The following is a 27,546-nucleotide window of genomic DNA, read 5'->3' as shown; positions in this document are numbered from 1 at the left end:
GTGCGTAGATTCGTTTTGCCTGTGTTGTTTATTGCTGGCAAGCTGTATCGCAGAAATCCTAGAAAAAGCACCCTGTACAGTTGTAACATGGCACTAGGCGACATTCCCCAGGTCTTGCCAGCGAAAAACTTGAACAGGTGGCAGATGCCTGTCAACCGTTTTTTCACGTATGATATGTGTGGGCTCTATGACAAGTCCCTGTCGATTATGACACCTAGAAACTTGTACGATCGGACCCGTCGTATTATTTGGCCATTTATCATTACACTGTAGTTTGCCATGGGTTTGCGCGTAAATGGCACTAGTGCGCATTTCTCGGAGGAAATTTCCAGGCCTCGATTACGGAGGTAGATAGCAGTTTGTGTGGCGGCTCTCTGAATTCTCGCTCGCAACTGTAGGCGTGTTACTGCAGATGTCCATATGCAGATGTCATCCGCGTACATCGATAGCCTGACTGCGGTTGGCACGTGCTCAAGGAGAGCAATTAGTGTTAGATTAAATAACACGGGGCTAAGTACACCGCCCTGGGGGACGCCGCGGTAGCTATAATGTAGAGAAGTATGGAAGTATGGGCGATCCTTCTTTGTAAGCACCGAGGAAGACCTTTGAGATATCTAACAGAAAACTCGGGGTGTGCTGAGCTTACGCGAGCGGCGTCACAGTATGCACTAAATCACAAATTTGTAAGTGATACGAAGTATGGAAATGCTGCTTTGATAATTGAAAGTGTGTTATAGGTCGCCAACCGAATTCAACGAACGGGCGTCACGGAGCGCCTCATAAACGCAGGTGGTTCGGCCCCGATTCATCAACATCCGTACCGACATTCTGCCGTCGAAAGGGAGGCGTTTAGCCATGACGTTAATGAAATGCTTCGTGACGAAGTGATCAGAGAGTCTAACGACCCTTGGTTGCGACGCACACACACGCAGCTGTACACAGACGTCACCCCAACGTCACACAGTCGTCACAATCCTCACACAATCTAAGTGTTGATTGTGATGATTAGAGTTAGAGAACTGGAGCTGATGACTAGGGTTAGAGAGATTAGTTAGAAAGCTATTGGTGCTAAGTTATGGCCTAGTATTTTTTTATCAGAAAGGCAACAAAAGCAGCTTCGGAGTGAAGCTTGGTGAAGCACACACATGCGCAAAAATACTTACGTCTGGTTTCCTTAGAGCTTTCCATTCAAAAGAAAAGAAGTAATGGAGTCCATTCAGGAAGCCGGGGTCGCTGGTGATGGTTCCAAAAATTGCGCACATAAATAGTATCAACACTATGGCAGGCAAAATGGCCGTCTGTAAAAAGAAAAACAATGGGAGATATTATTACCCGGGATCGAGTTAAAACGTTCAATGTAATGAGGCTGGTAGATATTGATGTTCCAACGCACCTTTCGAAAGGATATCTTGCCACGAATGACGTTGAGGTAAGTAACAGTCCATCCACCCAGCAGGCACAGCAGAAGGGGCCACGACACAGTTCCCAGGGAACGGACTTCGGACGTCAACTTGGTCACTACCTCACTGGGAGAAATTAGGCGTCGCCTCAGCACATTTTACGCTTTCGCGCAATCCTCGAACTCAATGAAAATGTTCGCGAACAGATACAATTACAACAGATATGTATATTTAAACGTGACATTACGTGATTACTTGTCGGAGCTTGAAAAGCTTTCACCGCACTAGGCCAGCCAAATGCGGCGCCCTCCTTATGCCTAATTTCTTTAAACAAATTGTGCCCACCGTAGGTTGCCTCGCAAAAAAAGAAAGCTAGATGCGCTAATGTAAGTAAATGAGATTAACACATGCCGATATAGCGAGGCACGTGATGTGACGTTTATAGTAAAGCGGCTAGGTTGCTGTTTCCATCGTCTGGCGACTCTATTTTAAGCTCATGTTTCATAACCACTGGGACACATATATACCGCATTTCTTCACCGCATGTTGTGCTACCAGTAATTTTTTTTACTTTCTAAAAAGCATATGGACTCCAGTGCAGACTCTGAAGTGCCCGCCACGTACCTCCACGGGCTCCGTTTCACAATCTTCTAGCATAGTAACGGTCACGTGACGCTCCACGTAAAAGCTTCGCCTGTTTAGCACCAAGTGAAATTTCAAGAGTCAGAGAGGGCGTCTTGCGTAGGCAACCGCTCGTATTATCGGGATTCTCGCAATTCAAACGTGCAAGGAGCTCAATCAACGCAAGCAGCTGTATTACTGCCGCCGACGGAGCGTATGATGTCGACAAGCTTGTCGACGTATCTCAAGAAACTGATGACAAGGCAGATCCAAAGCACAAAATGGGACAACGTCCTTTCAAATATTCCTTCCATCTCTTCTATCCCCCATTTTCTAGCACATTCATCGACTTTGACACTCCACTAAAACTCAATAAGTTGCCTGCCAGCACCGCCCTTCAACAGAAGTGGGGTCATGCACTTTAATGGCACCCCACGGCAATTCTTGAGAAGGATATCATTTTCTTCAGCGAAGGGATGGCGTAGTGCTCAACTCAATGCATTGAAGGTAGAGCTTCGAATCGAGGGTCGTTTGAGAACACGGGGATATACAGTATATGTTACCGAAGTAATGAAAATAAGCCGAGTTTGTACGCTTGCATTTGGAAATAAACAGCGTGAAGTGACGGCAGGTACAAGATGGAGATTTCTTCACCATCCATTGCACCGAGTTACCGATCATGTGGTGACAACTGCGGCGCGGTTTTGGGTGACCCAATGATGAATAGCAATACTAATAACAAACAAGGCCCGAACCATACAACAATTCTTCTCCTATGGTGCTCTTTTTCGCTTTTCGTCAGTGGCCCAACCTGCGGAGTTTGTTATCAGCAGTATGTGGCGGTACGTTCAATGGTGGCTGTCGCAAAAGGAATAGAATCGAGCGCAGATAAATATTACATTACAGAAATACGACCCCAGCGTTGGTCATTTTCACGCGACGCTCGGACGCCATGCCTGCCGTGCTTCGCCATGACAAGGCACTGAAGTGAAGGCTTATAGGCGACGTCAGCCAATCCGAAGCATGGTCACGCGAATTAAAGCGTCCGCACCACGGTGTAGTCCCTGCGCTAAGCGACCTCTGCCCCGTCGCGTCATCTGCTCAGTCCCGAGCAGTTTCGAAAGCCATATCACATCTCGAAGCTATTGCTTCAGTCAGAGATTGCTGTGAAACAAAGAGCGTACGGAGTGGGGCAATAAAACTTGGCGACCTCTCACGCGTTCTGTACGCCCCATCTGAGTGATGCTGTTATATATAGAGCGACGAAGAAAGTTCGAAAATGACGTTACAGAGCGGCATCACGCGCTATTTATTTGTTTCGATCGGCTATCACGTCTGACTTGTGACAGGGTTGATACTATTATGCCGCATGGGTCCCACTTTTTCACAAAAGGAAGGAAGGAGTGCATCGTACTGTGTGTAGTGTAATGCAGGAAGCCATCTGTGTACATTGGCATGAGTTTAAGACATTGCGAAAGCCTTACTGAAAGTACACCTCGCTTGGTGCACGGACCCAGACGACATCGATGTCACTGCCGTTGCTCGTGAAGTTCGTCGGGATGCAAGGGTGGAACATCGATTCACCGGTGCTGGGACAACCTGGCGAAAGGACAGAAAGGAGTCTTCGTTATTGCCCCAGTAAACACTGTGAAAAAAATGTAGCTGCGCAGTCTGCTATTTTCCTTCGCTCTTATAGTGGAATATTTAGCTTGTCTTTTACGAGCGATCTGAAATCAGGCTTGTTAGCGCAATCGGCTCCGAGAAAGAGTGCTGCGAATCGCCCTGGCCTCTTTTAGCTTCCATCCACTCCAATTTTTAGTATCGATGAGGTCACGTTGCGCCAGTAACTTCCATCTTTAATAGGTGTACTATGTGGCGGGTATGCATACTAGTGCTTGCGGAAGTTACGAATCAACTTTTTTTAGCGGATGCTCTAACATTGTCACTGCTAAATAAAGTAAATTAGCACGGCAAGCGGGGCGGGTTGGTGATTGAACATGTTCCTGGTGCGCAGCGCAACCCGGACGAAATACAAAAAGAAGTACACAATATGAGCGCAACTAACTGATTTATTTTTTCAAACAAGGGACTAAAATATACAGAAAATAGTCTTTTTTGTATATTTACATTTTTGTATATTGTCTGAAAAAATAAACCAGTTGTTAGTTGCGCTCGTATCGTGTACTTCCTTTTGTCTTTCGTCCGGGTTGCGTCGCCCACCCCTAGGAACACGCTAAGTAAAGGTTAGAAGACGATGTGTCGGTGGAGGCGCTCCGTCCTATAGGCCTAACACAACACAGCTCCAGATCTAGGTGCTATGACTGAGAACGTCGGACAGACTAACCAAAAAAATCATCTTTGTGTTTGTCCAGATAAAATGCGACCGAAGCTGCATGCTCCAGGCAGTCACAGAGCCACTTCTGGCCTTGTGTGCTGAATTCTGCCTCCGCAAAGCTACTGGTTATATTCGGTGTAGGCTGTCGCTGTTCTAGAATTTTATCGCAAAGACGATACGAACGCCTGACTCGGTAACAACGCCGCGCCGTTATATCGCCCGACCGATGGTGAAGACGAATCCATGCCTAAATGGTCACGAGACAGAAGATACAAAGTGGAAGCGCTTACCCTGCACGACGGTCTCGTTGCCACAGTGGCTCCACGGCAGCGTCTCCTGCATCGAGGAGAAGAGGTACAGCAGCACCCAGGTCAGGATGGCCATGTAGTAGACCGACATCAGCGCCAGCAGGCTCGAATAGGCGTAGCCCACGCCTGCGGCCCAAGGAGGGACGGAGGGGGTAGGCAGAGAGAGAGAGAGACGCGCGAAGAGACGAGGTCAGGTTATGCGAGCTGTTGTCACGCTAGGAGTAGATTAAAGATTTGAAACACAGTTTATAATATTTATTCGTCCTCCTGAGATCTCGGCCGAGAGGAACGTCTCAAGCCGAAGTTAGGAAGTGAAGCCGCCCACGTACTGTAATAAAGCCACCTGAGTAATCTAGTTAGGGAGCCATCCGTGTAACCTACATTGCCGAGACTGAGGTTAGGTAGTAGATGGTCTGACTGGGGGCTTGAAGTCATCAGCGGTGGCCGAACCACGGATGTCTCAAGCCACTGTTTAGACAACGGGATTTTTTTATTCGTTAAAGAAGGAGCCAAGGTCCTGACAAGATGACTGGTCTTCATCGCAGAAAGCCTCAACAACGATAAGTCCGCTCCTTAAGTGACATCGCAAGGACACAGACAAAAATGGAATAAGTGATAGGACAGCCTTTGGAGGGACGTCCGTGTCTTCGTTTGCATTGTGTTAAGGTGAAGCTACACCAACTCGTCCAAATGTCAATTCAGTTATACAAGTACTCTTATCAAAACATTGGCTTCAGCGACTTTCCTTATTCTGACCCCTGTTGGTCCCTTCATTTGCCGAGGAGCCACGTGCGACCGTTCGAGGCGAGGTGGCAGCCAAAAATACCGAGTGCCACAAACCGTTTAGCCCGGCTAGTGTTCTCGCTTCCAGCAATTATTTTGCATTAAAATGATACGTACTATAATGGTGTCATTCGTAAAAAAAAATGAAAGAAAGTCGGGCAGGATTCCAACCCACGTATTCCACATGGGAGGCGGAGACTTTACCACTGCACTAAAAACAGGGGCTGGATAATAGCTCCGTAACAAGGAATTTGTCCCGCTGACCGACGCGTTCAATATTCGTGGTAACACTGCGCTCGATTCCGGATTGTTAAGATGTATTTCCATAGTCATTTTAGGCTAATTATGCGCAACGCTCGCCTCTATATCACAAGCGCAATGTGCAGTCGCTGAAAAAAGTGCCCTTCTTTGCTAACCTTGGAAGAATCGCTATGTTGACAATAGAAGTCGAAGCGAAGTACGGCATCATAAATCGCGTGAATGCCTGCTTTGAGACGCAACTGCATGATTAGTGATTGCCTGTTGTGTCTAGTGTTCACGCTGCATGCTTGTAACGAAGCCGCGTCTCTACTTACATCTGCCAGAAAGAAGGGTGTATGATACTACACTACGCTTTGAAGCTCTAGCTGGAGCATTCCATCAGTCGCCATGTTTTTTCTTCCCTATTTCTGATACTACATTCAAACACAGTTGCACCGATCCAAGATGAGGCCACACTTTATCCAAAACACGGGACTGGGCATCACACGACGCACGTAAATGGGCGGTAATAATAAATTTGAATTTCTGTAATAATGATTCATGAATTTCTGCAACCTGTCTGCCTTTACAAGCAAACGTACCGGTATTAGAAGAATTACGGCAGGAACGATCCTACATGCGGATTAACTCATGCTCGTAGCCGTTAAGCGCTTCCTGTGACGGCGTTTGCCCGACGAAGTCCAGGAGTACATTCTGGGCACTATCAACTTTCGCCGTATTGTCGAATTCCTCATCTTGCCAGCCCTTATTGGCCCAGAGGACTGTTCCAGCCTCTCTGATTGGCTCAAAATGCCTCCAATGCAGAAGTTGACAATACGGCGGAATTTGACGACGTCCACAATAGGCATCCCACACCAGATCGCTTTCCGGCGTCCATTTTCTGACGCCGGGCGTAAGGCGATCACCGCCGGACGAAGTTCATCGCCTGGAAGCCGAAAGTTCGCTCCATGTACTCCAGGCTTCACGCGTCTGCATTTCATTCGAGCTGTACTTCGTATCCTCATCACCATGCCTTCTTTTCGTCAGCAGAGAATAGCAGGCTAAGGGAGGTGCGAAAATGTCAGGCTGACCTCTCTGTCACCGTCAAAATAAATGTCATGTTTGTCGCTCCTTCACTTATGCAGAGAAAGCTGAGCTTTCGTAAAGCTGAAAGCTGAGTACTTCGGCTTTACGCTCCCGATTCCTCACGCGCTGCCTAGGAGAGAAGAAGTCGCACCTAAAATCGGAAGGTCGACCACACGCACGTACGATCTCGAGCACGTGTTTGCAAAGCAGACGCGTGCGAGCGCCTTTCTGAGGAACAGCGGACTGTGAATGGATAAAGAGATGCGGAAAGAAAAGGCGAATATCGCAGGCTGTATCTATAGTGCGTGGTGGGAGATAGCGAAGGCCGCGCGTACTCGAAGTGGCACTTAGCACCGATCATCGGGAGCCCGTTGCGACGGAGCCGCTGATTGAGCGTACTGCAGGAAACGACAGCTTTTTGTGTCCAATGGCAACGATAACGTCGGGCCTCACACAGGCCGGGACCGATCGGCGCTTTTTTTTTTTTTTCGTATAAGAGGTACCGTCGGGAAGGCTAATGGAAGGAGGCGCGTCGCCCAGCACAGCCACGCACTCACCCTTGAAGATAGGCACGAGGTGTCCGAGGCATTGTCCACCGCCCTTTTTGTTAGCGTGTAGTCGCCCGATGGTCTGCTCCAGGTAATAGAGCGGGAAACCCACCAGTACGAACAGGATTATGCACGGAACCAGTACAACACCTGCACCAGTGCGGGAAGCAGAATGAACTGTCACACAATTCCACGAACTTGCGCGGAAAAGCTGAAAACAACATCTCTCGCAAGAACACCAGAAAGCGAAATATAACCCTATCTCAACTACTACACACATTCCGTTCTCGGTGTGTATAATTGGGGTTGTATCGGACAAGTTTAGAAGAGAGTGTGTGTGTGTGTGCGTGTGTGTGTATATGTGTATGCGTGTATGTGTGTGTGTTAATACTACTTACTTAATACTATACTTATACTTAATACTTAATACTATATAACGTATTGCCACAATCGCAGGTTATGAAAGCGCTCTGCAGTGGGCAAACAGAAACAAATTAGGAGCAATTCTCAGTGCACCTGTTTGAAGAATAGAAAGCGCCACTACACTGAAGAAAATCATTAGGATAAAATACGCGGGATCCTTATGCCTGGCATCGAACGCCCTTTATAAAAATCTATTAAAAAGGAAGCGAGGGCGATACAGTTCCCGCTTAATCTTTTTTCTATGATTATTTGTTTTGTGCAATCATGAGTACGCTGCTTAAAACGGCTCAATGATTGCGAGAAATGGTGACAAAAGAACACAAATGGCAATGTTACCTCGTTTGCTGAACACGAACTGAGTGGTCACATTCATGCATATCTACGACAATTTCATATCGTGAACGAACGGAGCTGTAATTAGACAGGGTCCTTCAAATAAAGCAGGCTACCCCATTTTCTTCGCACAGAAATAATAGTGATAAACAAAATAAATGAAGGTGATATCAACCATGAAAGAAAAAAAAAAAACTTGATACATTATCTGAGAGACATCACCGCCATCTGAAAGGATGGATGGATGGATGGATGAATAACTTTCTTGAGGTCCGTCGGTGCACGCGATTAGCGCGCAGCGGGCCACTCCCACGTCGGGACAGAGAGACCATGCCCCTCCTCCGCGTCGCGGGCCCGATGGACAGCCCAGAGCTGTGCTTCAAGGTCGGAGCTGCGTAGAGCTTGGTCCCACTCTTCTTTGGTGGTCCTGGCCCCCGGCCCCAGGGGGCAACCCCAGAGCAAGGCTAGCTGTATCTTTACAGTAGCGACACGCATTGTGAGGGTGCGCGTCCGGAAAGATTTTGTGCAGGAAAGCCGGGCATGGGTAAGTGCCCGTCTGAAGCCGCCTGTACGTGACTTCTTGTGGTTTATTGAGTGCTTTGTGCGGTAGCGGCATGGTTCTCTTGAGTAACTTATAATGCTGGGTGAGATCGTTGTAAGTGACGAGGGGGTCGCGCTCGCTCCCCCATCCTGCCGAGAGGGAGTACGGGCTCGCACGGTGAGTTAGGTCTCGTGCGGCCTCGTGTACCGTTTCGATGAGGTTAGGGAGCGGCCCCTCCAATGGTCCCATGAGTGTCGGGAACCAATTTATGTAGTGTGCGGTGAGCTGATGAGTACCAAGTATTCTGCCGACGGTCGGGGATATGCTCCCTGTTCCGAAGGACAGAATTGCCCTCTTGGAGTCGCAGTATACCAAGATCTTACCGTCATCTAGGAGTGCAAGGCTGATAGCCGCCTGCTCGGCCACTTCAGGACTGTCAATGTGGACCGTACACGCGTTGCTGACCGTGCCATCTTTGTTGACCACCGCTGCTACATAGGCTCATCTGCCAGGATATTTGGCGGCGTCCGTAAAGCAGCATACTGTCCCGGAGGCGGCTGCCTGTCGGAGGAGTGCTTTGGCTCGAGCAAGTCTTCTGTCAATGTCGTGCTCTGGGCTCATATTCCTGGGCAGAGGGGCTGCCCTGATCTTTTTCCTCTGGTCGGGTATTAGCCCGTGGCTGTTACACTCGATCTCCCGAGGCGCGACGCCGATTTCTCGTAGGATCCACCTGCCCGCAGGTGTGCCGGACAGCCTGGTGATCTGTGCCCGTTACTGTGCCTCCGCAATCTCGCTCAGCGTGTTGTACATGCCTAATGCGTCCAGTGCCTCCATGCTCGTGTGCATGGGTAAACTCATGGCTCTCTTCGCGACCTTACGCAGGAGCATTTCAAGAAACAGATAAATTTCAGAGAAGCTTCTTTTGAGAGTCCTTTGTTGCTTTTTTCAAGTTTTCTTACTTAAACAGCAGCACTCGAGATAACCGTCACACGTTTTCTCACTCTGAAAGCCTGTCCTGGAAGGACGACATCTTCACAAACTACTTATGGCGCCGTATCTCATATAGAATCCACAGAACGACTCTTTTCAAGTATCTTTCCTAGCTTTCATCAGGACAACGGGGGTCGCGGTTGCATGCGACTTCGTTGGTTGCAAGCATGCGGCTTTCGTCGTACTTTAGACGATAAGGAGTTATTCGCATCCCTGTAATCAGCGAGTTTGAATGTGAAGTCTGTGGACGGAGAGAAACGATCGCGCCTCTTGTCTGCTGAGTGATCCAGTTTAACTGAGCAATCGAGGACGCTCACCTTCGCCCTGGACACGTTCGATAAACACCCCCTCGCATAAAACAAATATCTTGGGTCGAAATTCACAAGGATTCTCCGTTCATAAGTGCTTGTTTGACCATTGCCCGGCTGCCTCCTTTAGTATGTGTGCGCGTGCGCGTGCGCGTGTGCGTGTGCGTGTGTGTGTGCGTGTGTGTGTGCGTGTGTGTGTGCGTGTGTGTGTGTGTGTTTGTGTGTGTGTGTGTATGTGTGTGTGTGTGTGCGTGTGTGTGCGTGTGTGTGTGTGCGTGTGCGTGTGTGCGTGTGTGTGTGTGTGTGTGTGTGTGTGTGTGTGTGTGTGTGTGTGTGTGTGTGTGTGTGTGTGTGTGTGTGTGTGTGTGTGTGTGTGTGTGTGTGTGTGTGTGTGTGTGTGTGTGCGCGCGCGCGCGCGAGTAATGTTGACAGGAGTAAGTTTAAATATATTTCTAACATTCTCTCTTTTGTTTACATTCCTTGTGCTTGATTTATTGATTGTTTATTTCTTCAATGAAGTTGAGAGAGAGATAGATAAAAGCAAAGGAAACACAGAGACGTTAACCAGGGGGAATCTCCTGTTCTCTACCCTGTACTGGGGAAGAGAAGAAATGGATGGGTATGAAAGAATGCCTTTGTGGCCGCTGTGAGGGCGCCACACAGTCATACATAATGTCAATGTCCCCCCTGAGACGTAAAACGCCACACAATTCACAGCGAAGTTTAATGCCCCAAAGCAACACTGAGGCTAAGGCGGCGAATTAACCTGGAGTGGGGCACTCCAGGTTAATCTTTCACTACCTAGAGTTAATTAACATGCACCTAAATCAAAATACACGAGCGTTTTTCGCATTATACTCATATGGAAATTCGGACACCACGGCCGGGAGTCGTACCCGCGACTTCGTGCTTTCATGCAGTAAAATGTCATTGCAACTGAGCCCCCACCGGCGTAAGTAAAAGATCGATGAAGGGGCTGCATGAAACAATTTCCCCCTTATTTATCCCCCACAGTGGATTTGCGCCATTAAAGTAAGCAATCATCATCATCTTTATCATAAGCGCTAGCCGTTAGTAAAGCACGAAACTTACGCGACCGTAGTGCACATCCCTCGAATATCAATCGAAGTTTTGTAGCATGCAATTTACGCCATATCCGCCTATGGAGGTTGCGTCCCACAGAGGGTGGGTACTCAGATAGATCCCACCACATGACAGACAAATATATTGGTGATTTCCAGGAAAGAGCTTGTCCATCGAGCCTTTTCGGAATGTTTCTTTCTTTTTCTTTTTTTTTTGTCGAAGTGCGAAGGGGCACAGGGCCAAGCATCGATAGCATGCCTCCTTGGAGAAACCAAACAGATAGGCAGACTTTGCATCCACGGCACTTGCAACGACATATCCTAAAGCGCCAAAGTACTTTTTCTACATGAACGGATGCAGTGAGTTTTGTTACGTACAGCGTGATGGGCTTAAAGCGGACACGCGAACACAAACACAGAAACACCCGTGCACGCTGAGAAAGACAACTGCCGCAACGGCTACTCGAGAGTGGCTTTAGGCTCTGAATAATGAGTTCACGAGGTCGGGGTTCGCGATCAGGCCACACCTCAATGAAGGCTGAATGAAAAACAGACTCCCGAATATTTGCAACGTGCAACAAATCTCTAGCTGACCGGCATGGTGTGCCTCGTAAACAGGTTGAAATTGGTGAAGAGCACACTGAAAAGCAGGGACAGCAATAAACCCCCGTAATCCTACTTCGCCGCGTATGGTCGCGTACATCGGAGAAATGCAGAATAGGGAACGCAAGAGGCTTGCGTTCCACTTTCATTTGCAAGTTTGACTTCTTGGTTACGTAAACCGCTGGCGTAACCATTCCAAAAGCTTTCCATTAGTCACCAACTGGCTCTAGCTGCAACCGAACTTGCCACACTGCCCGCAGCAATGGACTCACCTCCGTGCTTGTAGGCGATGTAAGGGTACCTCCAAATGTTGACGATGTCAGCGCTGGGCGCCAGGCAGGTGAGCAGGAAGGTGAGGCGCCTCGAGCAGAGACTCGCCTTCCCTTCCTCGCGGTCGTCGTTGTCCTCTTCGCCAGAGTCCAGCGAGATGGTGTCCAGCGGAGTGTCCAGCGGACACTCGCGCTCTTGCATCTGCGAACCGAGAACACGAATAGGCGAGGCTCAAAAATTGGCCTCTTGTTTCGGTAGCTCGATTACGTGAATATGCACTTTTTTTATTCGGTCAGTCAGTTGACTAAATTATGTTTGAGTCAGTGAGTGACTGAGTGAGCCAGCGAGCCAGCCAGTTAGTTAGTTAGTTAGTTAGTTAGTTAGTTAGTTAGTTAGTTAGTTAGTTAGTTAGTTAGTTAGTTAGTTAGTGAACAGGTTTGGTTAGTTAGGTTAATTAGTTACTTTAATAATTCAATGCCAGTGCGCGTAGGAAGCGAATGATAGACATGAGGAAACAACACATTACAACGTCCATCTTGATATGATACACAATGTTTCAAATCGCTTTCTTTGTCTTACATCTCCATGTTTCGCGAAATTCGTGCAGTGTATGAGTAAGGAAGGCTCGTGTCACATCCAGCCATTGTCCACTGTAAACCTAAATTGAGGACCACGTCAGGAGCTCCCATGTAACTTCATTTCTCGTCGTGCTCCGCTTTAAGAGGAAGCTTTAGCTCGGGTGCTCCTATCTAAACACATGTAAAAGGAGAATTCGTTTTTCTCGGCAACCGCTGCACCTAATTTGACGAGCTTTGTTGCATTTAAAAGAAAAACTTCAAATCTAGTGACTGTTGGTTTCAAATTTTCGATTTAGATCGTTAATTTTGTATTACAAATTGGCAAAAATCAAAAATTTTCGGAAAACGAAACTTTTAAGTTTACAACTCACTAACTCAGCAAGCAAAGACGATATCATAATTCTCTGAATTGCATATGATAGTACATGTAAAACAGAAAAAATTGATATGTTACAGATGAAGCTAAAAAAATTTAGTAATATGTAAATACAGCTTTTGCAGAACCCTTGAACACAATGTAACAATTTAACGTAGGATATAAATTGACATGTCGAATTTGTCCGCTTTGAATGATCTAATGGATGCCGTTTACAGAACCGCGATATCTGTTTTTGATGCAGAGCTATTAATTTATAACATTCATGCGTTTATACTTTAAAACTTTAGAATATTTGAAAGTCCTTCTCATAATATTCAGGCCCTAAATCGAAATTCCGCTTCCAACAGTCACTAGAATTTAACATTTTCTCTCAAATACAACAAATTTCATTAAAATCGGTCCAGGGGTTATCTCGGAAAAGCGTTTTTGCGTTTTACATGTATTTGAATAGGCCGCGTCGGAGTTGCGCCCGAGCTAAAGCTTCCTCTTAAAAGAAAGCTTTATCTCGGGTGCTCCAACCTAAATATATGGAAAAGGAGAAATCGTTTTTTCTCGGCAGCCGCTGCACCATATGTGATTAGGTTAGTTGCACTTCAAAGACAAAGCTAAAATCTAGTGACTGTTGGTTGGGAATATATTATTTCCACTGTCACTTTATTTATAAAAAAATAGCAAGAATGACAAATTTTCAGAAAACGAAATTAAAAGTTTACAGCTTTGTAACCCTGCAATAGAAAAATATATCAAGATTCTGTAAAATGCACCTTCATTTGAAAAATGAAGGTGCATTCATTTCCATTCATGAAATGCCTTCATTTGACGTTCATGTATTATAAATAATACATGAACGTCAAATGAACCACAAGTATGCGAGTAAAGCTGTCGCGAAATCCTTGGGCGCTATGACCTAAAACTGTTCCAAACTTTGTTATTACAATTCTGCAATCAGCCCTTCGCAATTGGTCAAAAACTTTTTTGGACCACCCCCCTTCGCCTGTCTGTCATGCGACGTCACTAAAACCACGATAACTCTCCATCTGATATGACGTGCACACACTGATTATGCATGATTTGATCGAACAAAAGCAAAATAGTTATTTCTGATTCAACGCCTTTTCACCATTAGCCCTCGGCTATTGGTCAAAAGTTTGCGGGCTGCATCAACTTCACCTGCCTGCCACGCGACGTCACAATAACTCAAAAACCCACCGCGTCAAAGTGACGTGTACGCGTTAAAAATGCATTAATATGCCGAACAAAACTGAATTTTCTTTTGAAAAGCCGCAGGCTGCGCCGTTCCGAAAGGAATAAAAGATGGCTGCTGCCGATCGCTCAGGCGCTGGCTACTCGCACCTGCCGTAGAGCATGGGTTTATTTGCGTATAATAAAACTGTTTGCGTGACCGTGTAACCTTTTCGAGCACTTTCGGCACGTTTACGACCTCGTTCTGCCAACTCTTCTTTGCTAAGGATACGTTTTAGCTTCATTCTTAAGCTTCCGCTGCATGCCGCCGCGACTTTCAACTAGCCACCGCAAGCTAAGTAAGGGAAAGCGGACCAATCGAAGACGCCTGCACCACCCTCTTCATCCGGTTATTAATATTCAGTGCAGTAACTCGGCCCCATCGTACCCCTCTCCACTTGAGCGTGCGCCTCGCCTCTTGTCGGCCAATTAGATAAGACAAGCCGCTCAGTGTAGGCAATGTTATTTGTTTTGAAAGCAAACAAAAGTGACCTCCTATGAACGAGGGGAACGTTCGATTAGTCTGTGCAGACATCCCTGCGGGTGACCGCCCGATGCTTGCGTCGGCGGTTACGCAAGTATGACGTCAGGCGATTGGAATAAAAACATATTGGAATTGTTTTTTGTTATAGGGCCCCTTGTAAACAATGCAACAAATTTCCGTAAGATATAAACTCACATACTGAATTTGTTCGGTTTGGGCGCTCTAATAGGTGCAGTTTACAGAACTGCGATATCTGTTCTTTGTGAAGAGCTACACATTTGTGAACTTCATGCTTATATATTTTTCAAGCTTGTCAATTAGAACCATTTAAAGCCATACATTGAAATTTCGCTTCCAACAGTCACTAGCAATTAACTAGTGACTGTTAAGTTAATTAAATCGGCACAGTGTTTACCTCAGAAAAGCGTTTAGCCTGAGCTAAACGTTCCTCTTAAGCCTTATGGTTATTTATATTCCAATTTTTCTTATATTCACAAGTGCAACGAAACAGTCATAACACCCGTACTGTGCTTAAGAACCTTCCTTATATTTTCATTTGAACTAAGAATATTCTTCAATGTGAGCATTACACATAGATGCGTCGAATGAGTTGACGACTGGAAATGGGCTGGTGATTATTTCGGAAACGTTGTTTAGGTGTGTAGCAATATGAAGTAGATGTATCGTACCTCGCATGGGGCACATCCAGTGCTTTTTTTGTCTGAACGTTCAAGAGAGAAAGAGAGAGAGAAAGAGTGCAAGGAGAGGAAAGGCAGGGCGGTCACTCAGACGAGCGCCCTGCTTGCTACACTACATTGGGGGGCAAAGGAAAGGGGAATAGAAAGAGTGACCACTGAGTGCACGTGGGGTGATACACAGGGACACTATAAGCGGCCTCTCAAACGGGTCTCTCGACGGTCGTCGAGGGCTCCACTGAGTAGCGGCGATCTACTCGGCGATGTCACGTGGAGGGGGGTGACACGTGCACTTTCTTATCTTTATCGGGTGCCCGCGTTTCACCGCCTAACAAATCTTATCACACAGAGCATGACGCGCCTGCACGTATCGGATGTTTCTCGAAAGTTATCGATGGTTATATCTGATATCTGTTGTCACCGGACCTTGTGAAATCTGATTTCATGTATGCGCGATGCGAATGGTGTAGAAAATTTCTGGAAGACACGCGGGCACCAGCGATTACTCTGGAACCTTCGATGACTGATGTATAGAAATCGACGCCCTTGATCCACAGATGAGATTTTTGGCGATCGCCGACTGTGTTCGCCGCTATCGTTGTGCTTTGAGTGTAGCCTGTTTTTGAGGGCACAGGTTCGCCCAACAAAGCACTAGTTTCACCATTCACAGTTTTGCTGCTCTCTTCACCGTCACTACTACGTGAAAATACGATAAGAGTAAGCGTTCGTGAACACAGCTCCCTGCCACAAGAAGCACAGCAAGGTTGTTTTGCCGTGCGAAAGGCTAGATGGCAGTTGTAACCACAGCCTGTGGTCCAGCTCATGCAATCGACAATTGAAGGCACTTGAACACAAGAAAGCTTGTGACGTTCTTGCGTTCAAGCAGGCGAAGTTCCCTGGCAGTGGCCGTCCTCACCAAAAGTATTGGACGTGTCTGGATGTCTTTGTGGGCAGACCGGGCAGCCCTGTCGGCAAAGTCGTTGCCGACGATGCCACAGTGAGCAGGAATACACTGAAAGGTTATGTGTGCCCTGTTTCCAGAACATGGTTGTGTATTTCCCTGATGTCGGATATCATCTTCTCGTAAGTTCTGTGATGTAATACAGACTTGATACTCTGAAGAGCTGCCTTAGTGTCGCAAAATGTTATCCATTTCTGTGCCAGCTCTTCGGTGACGTAAGTCATAGCGGCATGGAAGGCTGTAACTTCTGCCGACGTAGATGTAGTCGTGTGTGACAATTTAAATTTAACTGTAACCTGCTTAGCTGGAATGACGAACGCGGCAGTTAAGCTAGTAGCTGAGGTCGAACCGTCAGTATATATATGTATGCGGTCATGATACGTCTGGTGCAGTAATAGGAGCGCCGGTTGCTTCAGACCTGGTGATGGATGACTGGCCTTCTTTTTATTTACGGGAATAGCAAAATTCACTTGAGGCTGTTGCAGGCACCACAGGGGACATGAAGGCGTCGCCACCGGTGTATAAGATGACGGTCTGTACCCTTGATGAGCGAAAGTAAAAAAAAACATCCTAAAAGCGTATAGCTTCAGGGAGATGGAATATATGAACTGTCCTTATAAAGAGCACCATGAAGTTTAAGAGCAGAGACATGCACGGATGCAGTATCATCGACACACAAAGGTAGCGTAAGGCGAGAAACCTAATTACATGTCATGACAAATAGAGGAAATGAAAAGCATGAAGAAAGTACTACACACGCAAGCACTAGCATTATAAAGATGCACTTTAGAACGAGTGCTCTCAGAAGCACCAAGTTGATGCCGCAGCTTTCCGAGCAGATAGTAAGATTAAAAGATGTACTTATAGTACAGGTCAGCTTTTTAATGAAATACTTCGAGCTGAGGGGACATTCTGTAACTCGAAAAGTGCGCGTTAAATAATCATACAGCTGAAAAGGTATTGCTATAGAGCACTAGTTTAGTCAGTCCTATAGATATTGAAATTAGGAAAGTTAATAATGAAATTGTTTTTCAAGGCGTAATGAATCTAGTGCGCCTGACCCCAGAATGTTTTTTTTTTTTACTCTGACTTCATTGCATCAAATTGTTTATCCGGAGATGAGTGTGACGAAAATGGAAAGACACTTCTCCACAGTGTCGTATAAAGGTTATAAACAGGGATAAGGTGCCTCAGAAAGGCTGGCCAACGTTTCAATAGGAGTACCTATCTTCATAGGTCCTCCTATCGAAACGTTGGAGATAGGTCGTTCTGTCTAAACATCGGCAAGCCTTTCTCAAGTACCTTATCCCTGTTTATAGACTTATACCACAGTGTGATACTTCACCTGCCAGCACGCTTCTTGATTTGGGATTTCTGCACACTGTGTCTCTTCTGTGTCGGTTGTGGTTGAGAGTTGCCTTCACGAAAGCTTATTCAGCAGTAATTGGAGTGGCTGATAGTCCTGCATGTGATGTTTGCGGATGCGAGGAGAACATTGACCACTTATTGTGCCACTGTCCTCAAATTGAAGCACAGATTCTTTGTCCAACACATTGAGGAAACTTGATGATCGTACTCTGAGTGAACAAACAGTACTATAACATTGTCCCCACCGATTAACGGCTGAGACGGCAGTGAAGATACTTTTGTGCTTTGTGAGAACGTCTGGTTTGTACGAGCTCCTTTGACTCAAGTACTGTCCGTCTACGTAGCTATACCCTCTCTCTTTCCCTTCTCTCTCCCCCTTCTACCTTCCCCCAGCGTAAGGTAGGCAACCGGACTCTTGATTGGTTAACATCCCTGCCTTCCTTATATCCCACCTCTCCCTCCCTCCCTCCCTCCCTCCCTCCCTCCCTCCCTCCCTCCCTCCCTACCTCTCTATGCACACTGTGTATTTCAATGTGCGACGTCGCGAAAGAAAATAATTAAAAAAAAACTTGTGAAATGATTTCGAGCAGTGAAAGTGATAAGCAGATCGCAGGCTTTTTGCCTGCTTCCTTGGCATGATAACAACTTCACATAAAAAAGGAAAAAAGAAGATTCGTGTGGCGTAAAGATAGGAGACGCTCAGTTAGACAGGCTCCTTTAGCTGTTTTCACTAGCAGACTGGAAGCCGATGGTAAGGCAGCAAATTCTATACTTCGCAAATGTGCCTCGTATATTTGTTTCTATTTCGCAGAATATAATCAACACCGGAATATTTGCAATATTTAGCCGTTATTGTGACGGTTTTAAATCTTGTGACGCAGCAGAGCTAAGAGTCTAGCGACTCTCTTATGAGGCGTTACACATGTGTTCACGTGTACACACATGTCCTGACAGCAAAGCTAGCGTGGGGACGAATCATTAATTTAACGCAAATAAGGACTAAAACGAAGCTTCATCTGCGTCACTCATTCATATAAACGTGAAACACAGAACTTGTTTTATTAAGCAGTCGCAAAACTGATGTCAGTATAAGATTTAGTGCAGCTTAAAGTTCTAAGTAACATTAAAGCGACTATTTCTGTTATCCGCAATTAGTTTTTCTGCAAGAAAGAACTTTAGAACTTTAGCTTCGCAACAAACGCGGATATTGAACTTCTTTATAAAGTGCATGTGATGGGGTGCTTAAAGCGAGCTAAATTTACACATGCATTTACAGTTGGCACGAAATTTGCCAGTTTTGCGTAACTTATGTTCAGAAGATCAGTGTATTTCCTTGAGTGGTGCATAATACAGCAACTTTTCTGCGCTTTATACTTTGTATAAATGTCCTAACAACAAAATAAAAGTAGAACTGAAGCACGATGTTGACCTTTCTGGGATCCCTTTGCTGATTATCATAAATTAAGCGTAAGAAGGCGCTGTTTTTGCAAAACGCAAGTTACGCGAGCCAATAATGACGTTATCGCGTGCACACGTGAACGTTGCGCCACATCAGCGAAACAGCAGCAACACCGCAATTGTTTCTGCGCAAGCAGCTGCTACGATACAGTCAAAGCATGGCCGCACTGTTCTAATCAGTATTTAAGTGTCCATTATTCAAACCGACACGTTGCGTGGCAGGCCCCGGTAAGTTACGTTGCTTACTCGACGAATCAGCAAGCGAATCAATTACTATCGCAATGGCGCAAGCACGTGCTTCCAAAATTTTCACTGTCATAGGCGTACATATAGCAATGGTTAATAATTAAACAAGAATGAAAAAAATGTGGATATACAGTTTCGCACGTAAGGCATAACAACATAAGCTAGACGTTTGATCGCGCGTGTGCACACTCACCACCGCCCTGACCCCTATTAAATATTTCAGTCTATGTCGTTGACAAGGGGATGACGAATGCGGCAACAAAACATATCACCTGAATGTTTAATGCAGAAGAAATGCCTAAGGCCAGTAAACCATTAAGAGGCCGCTACGACAAGCAAACCTGAAGGGAAAATTACAGTTCTCAGTCATTACGCCCCGAAAGCTTTCTTAGTATAAAGGAGCTCTGTGGAATCAAGGCCAGCGAACTTACCCGGTTAGCCATGGTTCAGGCACCAGTAAAGAAGAAATCAGAGATTCTCCAGAAAAGTGTTATATACCTGACGCGCGTACATGCAAATTCTCTCCCTAGGGAAACACCTATACTTCGAGTGTAAAGTGACTGCACGTAGTCAGCAATAAGCAGTTCGCCGAATAAAAAAAAATGCCACAAACAGTCGTTACGCTATTAACATTTCTTGAAAGCAGACGCCGCGGTTAGCGCGGAGACTTAGGAATAAAAGAAGCACTGTCTTAAGCTCCGAGAGGATAACACAACATCTATCGCTATATACGTGCCTCGGAAGAGAGCCCTCGTCGGAAACTTACCCGTACGCAGAGTCCGGTGACTATAGGTGACCACCGTACTCCGCGGACGATCCCAATGCAAGGACGCAGAAAGTGGCTGGCACCCATCAATCCTTTCGAGAACCTGTCGTGCGCTTCGACTGTCATTCAATAGAAACGGCCGCTGCGGCAAAAACCCGATGTCGCATCTGCGGTGGGTTTGGCAAAGTGAGCTGTTTGCTACGCCATCCGCTTGTGGATTCACTGTTGCCACTTGCCGAGCGTGTTACGTTATAAATAACAGCTGTGGCAGGGGTGTCCGGCAAGTGACGGAAGTGTTTGGCCAAACGAACGCATATCTCTGGTTAGGGCGCCCTCGCTTGCAATGTCGTAGGGCAAGCGTACACAGATGTCCAACGCCGGTTACGGGGGGAAATAAAGTGGACTTTGGCCGCTTTTGTCAACGAAGGGAAAATTGACAAGCCCATATCGGAGGCAGCTACTGGCTCAATTGAAACTCAACAAAGCACTGATTAGGCAGTTGGCAGTGCGAAGAATAAAAAAGCCGAGGTTGCACACGCTTGGAAAAACGCCGCACAGCATATCACGCGCCGACAAAGAAACGGTACGCAGAAGCGACCCAGAAGTAACGACCGCGTGCTGTAGACGCAATATATCGCAAGCGGTGTTGAAGCAACCGTTACTTTTGTTAGCGTTGATGACGGTTTGGTGGCGTTTTAATGAGTATAATCAGGTTAGCTTTACTAAATGTAAGCTTCACCGCTGAAGTCGAATTACAGTCTTACGGAAAAGCCGCAACGTCGAAGACAGTTTCGTGAAAGGGATGAAAGAATGGCTCAGGTGTAATTACTGCAAGAGAACATACAAGGGAATGCCTGTATAGCCTCGTCCTATTTGCGACAATTTCTTCGCAGAGAGAAGTTTGCTTCCAGTTTCTGGCTTATACTTCAGATGAATGCCAGCATTCTCGTTCGTAAACATTGCCGCCTATGCAGGAGAGGAAGAGATAATGAGATATGAAAGACAGAAAGACTAACCAGTCTAAATGTCCGATTCTATAGATTACTGGTCGGTAACAGACACGTAGTACGGACAAGAGATTCCACTCTCTCGCGAACGCTTCCCCACCTGCACTTTGAAGAGTGATTGCTTGCTGGGCGTTACGGTCACGTTTCGAGTGCGTTACATGCCGTCTGGCAGATACACCTGTGTTCCAATAAACCACTTACACTGCATTGTGATTGCGCACAAATTTCAATGTGCTTGAAGGAGGTCAAATATTGAATAGCATATACAACACCAAAGTGTGAGTCTTAAAAGGAAGCTTTAGCTCGGGTGCTCCTATCTAAATACATGTAAAAGGAGAATTCGTTTTTCTCGACAACAGCTGCACCAAATTTGATGAGGTTTGATGCATTTAAAAGAAAAACTTGAAATCTAGAGACTGTTGGTTTCGAATTTTCGAGTTAGGTTGTAAATTTTTTATTAGAAATTGGCGAAAATCGAAAATTTTCAAAAACGATACTATCAAGTTTACAGCTCTGTAATTCAGCAACAAAAATTATAATACAATTGCATCTAATAGTACATCTAAAGCGGACAAAATTGATATGTTACACATGAATATAAGAAAATTTAGTAATACGAAAAGACAGCGTTTGCAGAATCCTTGTAACCAACGTAAGAAATTCACGTAAGATATAAAATGACACATCAAATTTGTCCGCTTTGAATGATCTAATGTATGCCGTTTACAGAACCACGAAATCTGTTCTTGATGCAGAGCTGTGAATTCGTAAACTTTGTGCTTCTATTTTTTTCAAACGGTCGAATATTTGAAAATCTTTTTAACAAAATTCAAGCCATAAATCGAAATTCCACTTGCAACGGTCACTAGAATTTAACTTCCTCTTTCAAATGCAACAAATTCATTAAGATCGGTCCAGGGGTTATCTCAGAAAAACGTTTTTGCGTTTTACATCTATTTGAATAGGCCGCGCCGAAGTTGGGCCCCAGCTAAAGCCTCCTCTTAAGGGTGCGTACCCTGTGAGGACCACGCTCTCACTCGGAGGGTCGCGCCGTAGCATGATCGTGCTCCTGAATGTCGTCGCCCAATTTGTATGATTGCTCTGCTTTTACCTGGTCGCCGATGCCAAGTGTGACTGCCAGTAAAGGGCGCCACGTTACTGTTGACCGAAAGTCAAAGTCATTTAGCCAGGTTGAATCAAACATGCACATAGAATAAATTGGCAGTCACTAAGGCTTTCCTACGTTTTTTAATGCGAAAGCATTGTAACTTCTCTAGGTTATCACCATCAAAGACTTCTTAAGCGCTACAACGTGTTTGAATTCCGTTCTTCGCTTTCCTTTCTCTACGTTCATTGATCACAAGACCGCAACCATTCAGAACTCATCGCGAAGTAGCTACGAGTTCATATTGTGATTGCTTCATTATATGCTTCATGAATTGACACGTGACGTGACTGCATAGATGAGCATCTCGGAATCAATTTCACTTCCAATTATCACGTGACCATGATACGCGATGTCATACGTTGTCACATGTCCTTAACAACTCTACCTTAATCCACCTTAGTCTACTTGAATCAACACTGGTCCATTTTAATTCACTTTCATTCACTTCACTTCACCTTAATCCACTTTACTGCCCCGTAAGTCACCTTACTCCAACTTCCCCTTTCCCCCACCCCCAGTGTAGGGTAGCAAACCGGATGCTGTTCTGGTTGACCTCCCTGCCTTTCCTATCCTTGTTTTCTCTCTCTCTCTCTCTCTCTTAAGCAACGTTACTGTAACGTTGCAGCCAGATGGCTACGAAGTGACGTGTGCAATGACGCACGCACTAGGCCCACCTTTAGTCAGGCAGCACCGTTACGCAATCGTGGCGTTGGAGAAGCGTGCTCGGCTCGCACCTCGGAGGCGCGGGTTCGATTCCCACCCAGACCTCGCACTCAAATGTACCAAACTGTGTCTTGAAAAGCAATTAAGTTACTTTATTTACAGAAACCTCCCTCCGAAATGTGACGTTGATCCCAGTATTTTTTACGTGTTTTTACTCTTTGCCGTTAGTCATATTTGGTACCATCGCTTTATCACACCGGATTTTCCGCCTCGTGGGGCACATGATGCTTTTTGCATCAATAACAGCTCCCGCCATTCGTTGTCTTACTAGATGCTACCGACAGTGGCCACTCGGACGACGAATGAAAAAAAAAAACCTGTACAAGAGCCACGCGTGTCTTTCATGGTCGCCCTGCATTCGGCGTGCCCAATTTTATCGTGACCACGATGGCGTCCGAACATGAGATCGTGAGTGTTATTCAGCTCCATTGAGTCCCCCGCCCAATCACGCAGGACGTGCGCCGCACTTTCCGCCTGCAGAAACATGAAGGCTTACGACCTGTGGTGGGTGGATGGATGGAGGGGTGCATGATTTACTATTTGAGAAAATGGACGGCCTGGTCAGTGTTAAACGAACACCAAAGAGGAACATTAAATCAGCTTAGACTCATCATGTATTCTTTGAAAACTACATCTTCGCTAGTTTCACGATAACAGATTGATTATAGGAGGAGAAAATGAAGGTTAATTTTTTTTTCTTAATTTCGCGTCGTAACCCCGGTACCACTATAGGTCTGTGCGACGTCACAGATTTTAAAGTACTTTTTCGTACTTGGGCCACGTTGGGCTAAGTAAAAGTTGCCGAGAGTTGTAACATTTCAAATTTGACTTCTTTAGAACACAATGCGGTCTATTTCTTTATCGATAAAGAATTAAGTAGGTTCTAGAAGACGCCACAAAATGTGTGACGTCATGGCTTGCTGGTGCGGGAATTTAAAGGCGGCAGCGCCACCCGCCTATCTTTATTGGGTCTGTTCTGGCGTACCAAGCCTCTTCTTACGGTAAGAGGGGTGTTTCTAGTATTCTCGAAGAGTAAGTTACTTATACAGGTGAAATAATTTTCTTCTTTAGTGTTTTTTAGAGGTGTTAGGAAATGAAGCGATGAATGCAACAATGAATGCATCATGCTTAGAACAGAGGCCCTCGAAAGGGTCAGCCCCCTATCTCACAAACATTTAAAAAAAAAGACCCGGGGACACCTAAGGACTTCTTACGAGATGTTAATGCGAAAGCATTGATCTCCAGTTGAACGCCGCTGAGTGATCCTTCGAGTTATGAACACCTCGGGGTCAAGCGAGCGCTTTAATAGGCTTGACCAACGCCTCCTATAGGTAGCACAAGGCCGGTGCACTTCGATCCGTGACGTCATGCTTCCTTGCCCGACTGCCATTGAATCTGATAAGGGCGCTCCCGAGTAAGCCGTGGTGCATCTGACGTCACCGCTTTCGTCACTCCGGGCTTGGCAATGGAAATTTCGGTCCAGGTAGCATGATGTCGTAAAGCAGAGTGCCCAGGCCTGCTCTCCAGGAGGCGCTGGTTTGAGTGAAGGTACGTGTTGCCGTAGCCGCTACAGAATCTCGATTGCAGCAGCAACTTGTTTTGTTAGCGAAGTCCGACATATGCGGTGCTGCGGAAAACGTATGCCGAAAGAAACTCGCAGTCACAATGGCTAACGCACGCTTTCGCCGAACCCACTCCGATCAGAAAAGATAGATAGACAGAAAGAAAGAAAGCCGTCCTTTGAATGTTGTATATTTGTTGAAGCGTAGAGAACCCCAAGCGGTCAAAATTAAACTGGCACTCCTCACATATAATATGCTTGGTTTCATCCGCGAAACACCATCATTTGTTAATATGATCGTAGCAGTTCCAAACGAAGTCCAGTTAACTAACTCCTCAGTATGAGTCAGCTTCGCCATCTCACACGTCCAAGTAATAATTTCCCACTATAGACAAAGCAACTTGTGGATTTGGGGTTTCCTACGATGGAACGAACGCAAGCCTCTGTGGGCCAGCCATAGGCGGCATCCGCCATCAAAAAGAGCCTGGACAACCACGGCAGTAGATATCGCGCGGGTACTGACCGCTAGTACTTCCACCGTTTTCTACTCCTGAACTTCAATACACGCTTTAGTTCTTTACGCGTTCATTGGGGTACGGGCAGGGATAATGCAGGAAGCAGAAACGCTGTAGCTAAGAAATACTGAGAGAGGCGAGAACGCGGCCTACAGCGGCAAGGTATCGTCAACCGGGAGCTATTTGTGGCGATTTGCGCTACTGCGATTTGCACCACGGCCGCGACACACTCGCCAATGCATTCCGAACAAAACCTTGATCCCGGTAAAGAGCGACGCGCAACCGAGATACGACGGCAGGTCTGAAGCTACTAGTCGACGCAGCAGAGATACGTTTGATAGGCAAATATTTGCAAAGATAGTAAACGCACGTAGCGATGTGTATGCTTAGTAAAAGAGAGAAAAGAAACTGTAGCTGAACCCACATATGTCTCCGAACACAACCGTGAACGGAGGCAGGGACTTCAAGTTATCCTCCGGCAAGCATGCTAATTTTTTTTTTCGCTTTACTAAGTCCGTGTGTGGGTAATGGGACGCGAGTGGGGGGGGGAGGTTAATACATGTTTGAGGGTCAACGTCAGTGGATATAAATTTGCATGGTTAAAGCGTGACGCATATAACGAAACGCATACCCGCTTGCAAGGAAAAGTGCAAATAAGATACTGACGAAAAAAAAAGATATATGCATGCGTTAAGTATTCCTTGCAAATGTCGTACGAACAAGGCCGAATCTCTACCATTCTGAAATATCCGCTCTAGCAAACATCGGGGTCCCGCAGGCGTGCCAGCACGTAATCCAGACATTTAATTATGCATCAATAGGGATCAGCCTTCGTACCACTGACGTTACCATCTCGTCCTCCGTCAACTGCAGAATTTAATTCTTTTCTTTATACACAGCCAAACTGTTAAAGGGACTTCCACAACCATTTTGGTGGGTAGATGGCGTGCAACGGAGTGAACGGCACCAAATGTCAAACAGAACATAGCAAGCAACGCAGCATGCTTTGGAGTCATGGGTTCTTTCTTTTTGAAACATAATTATCAATATTTATCAAATAAAAGCTACCTTGCGTATACCTCACTGGAATAGACAACGTTGTTGCGCGTTATTTTTTTCTTTTTTCTTTTTAGCTAGCAATCCGCAATTCTTGTTTTATCACGTCGCGTTTTACCGGCTCCTCAGTTGAAGGCCAACTAGGAACTTGGGAATTTAGAAACTAGGAAAGCTGACGGCGTGGTCCAGCGACACTCTCAGCATCGTTACATGTTCTCATGTAACCTACAGTTGCAACTCGCGTTAACGAAGTGATGGCCACACTCGAATTATTTCGTTAAATCGGAAAGTTCGGAAAATCGAGTAAGGGATTTTTCGGTCCTTCGAAATATAAAATTGCAATGTAGCTAGCGACACCCAAAAGGTACACCGCGGCATTATATTTGCTGCTAACCCACGCCTGCACGTGTAGAAAGTACACAAGGGCGGCGCAACTACCGCCGCCCCTAGTGCCATCTGGTACGTAAGAACGCTAGCGACTGCTGAATCCGTTGTTCCATGCTTGGGCGCGGTGCGCAGCCTTGTCAAAATACAGCTAGGGCTGTGACTAGGGTGCCTAGACATTTTAACGTGATAGCATTAGAGCGCAGGCTTGAAGAAAAACCCATCTGCGTCAAAATTAGAAAGAAATCGCAGCTTTTCTTGCTCATTTATTTCTGTAAAGGCTTCGTTAAATCGGGTTTAATGCAAGATCGATTCGTTAATTCGGGTTAATGACAACATTGTACCTTATGGGTACTTGTCGAGGAATGGAAGTTTCTTCGTTAGGTCGGGAACTTCATAAAATCGAATTTCGTTAGATCGAGTTTTAATTGTATTTGAGCATCATTTATAACGCAATATTTATGCTTTTTTTACCCTGTATTAATAACCAAGTGACAAGGCATAGCTGTAGCCAACAAAAAGCGACCATGACAACGAAACGGAGGAGACGGCGAAGTGGGGGGGGGGGGAAGGGGGGAGGTGGTGTCCTATGTTAGAATAGCTTTAATTCGTGCACTTACACAGGGTGTCCCAATTATCATGCACCAAGGCTTAAAAATATGCAAATGCTACGTAGCAGGACAGAACCAAAGTAGTGCTGTTTGCCGTCGCTTCCAGACACTCAGATAATTTATTGCATTCCGCCTAATTACATAATTAGTCCTAATTAATTCATCAATTTCTCAGATATTATAATTAGACGAAAAGTGTCGGTGAGAAAATTGTAGAGCAACATGAGAAACTTCCGATACAGCTTTGTGTCGCTCAATACGGGCTACATATAGATGTTATTTTCCCGAGCGCGAAAGAAGCCCGCGAGTACACACAAAGTGCCTCGAGCGGCCAGTCGCGCGGCAGTTTTGCATGTGTACGCAGGCTGCTTTCACGCTCGGAAAAACACTTTTATGTAGCACGTATTGAGCAACACAAAGCTGTATCGGGAGTTTCTCATGTTGCTCTACAATTTTCTCACCGACACTTTTCG

At 45.9% G+C, this 27,546-nt stretch overlaps 1 protein-coding gene across 6 annotated transcripts in view; it reads right to left on the bottom strand.

Annotated features, from left to right (window-relative positions):
* LOC126537049 (sodium-dependent dopamine transporter-like) overlaps window positions 1–27,546 on the bottom strand; it is an 85,859-nt gene that overhangs the window by 22,054 nt on the left and 36,259 nt on the right. For 5 of the 6 annotated variants that reach the window (XM_072287809.1, XM_050184171.3, XM_072287812.1 and 2 more), the window contains exons 2-7: window positions 11,874–12,072; window positions 7,331–7,471; window positions 4,647–4,790; window positions 3,506–3,620; window positions 1,394–1,526; window positions 1,164–1,298 (exon numbers count right to left, since the gene is read on the bottom strand). In XM_072287809.1, coding sequence (XP_072143910.1) covers window positions 1,164–1,298; window positions 1,394–1,526; window positions 3,506–3,620; window positions 4,647–4,790; window positions 7,331–7,471; window positions 11,874–12,072 — 867 coding nt within the window. Of the gene's footprint in view, window positions 1–1,163; window positions 1,299–1,393; window positions 1,527–3,505; window positions 3,621–4,646; window positions 4,791–7,330; window positions 7,472–11,873; window positions 12,073–20,048; window positions 20,231–27,546 lie in introns of those variants that run through there. The other variant, XM_072287807.1, reaches the window with a different exon arrangement.

Source organism: Dermacentor andersoni, chromosome 4 (genome assembly GCF_023375885.2).
Source record: "Dermacentor andersoni chromosome 4, qqDerAnde1_hic_scaffold, whole genome shotgun sequence".
Taxonomy (NCBI): domain Eukaryota; kingdom Metazoa; phylum Arthropoda; class Arachnida; order Ixodida; family Ixodidae; genus Dermacentor; species Dermacentor andersoni.
This window is presented reverse-complemented; position numbering and strand designations above follow the sequence as displayed.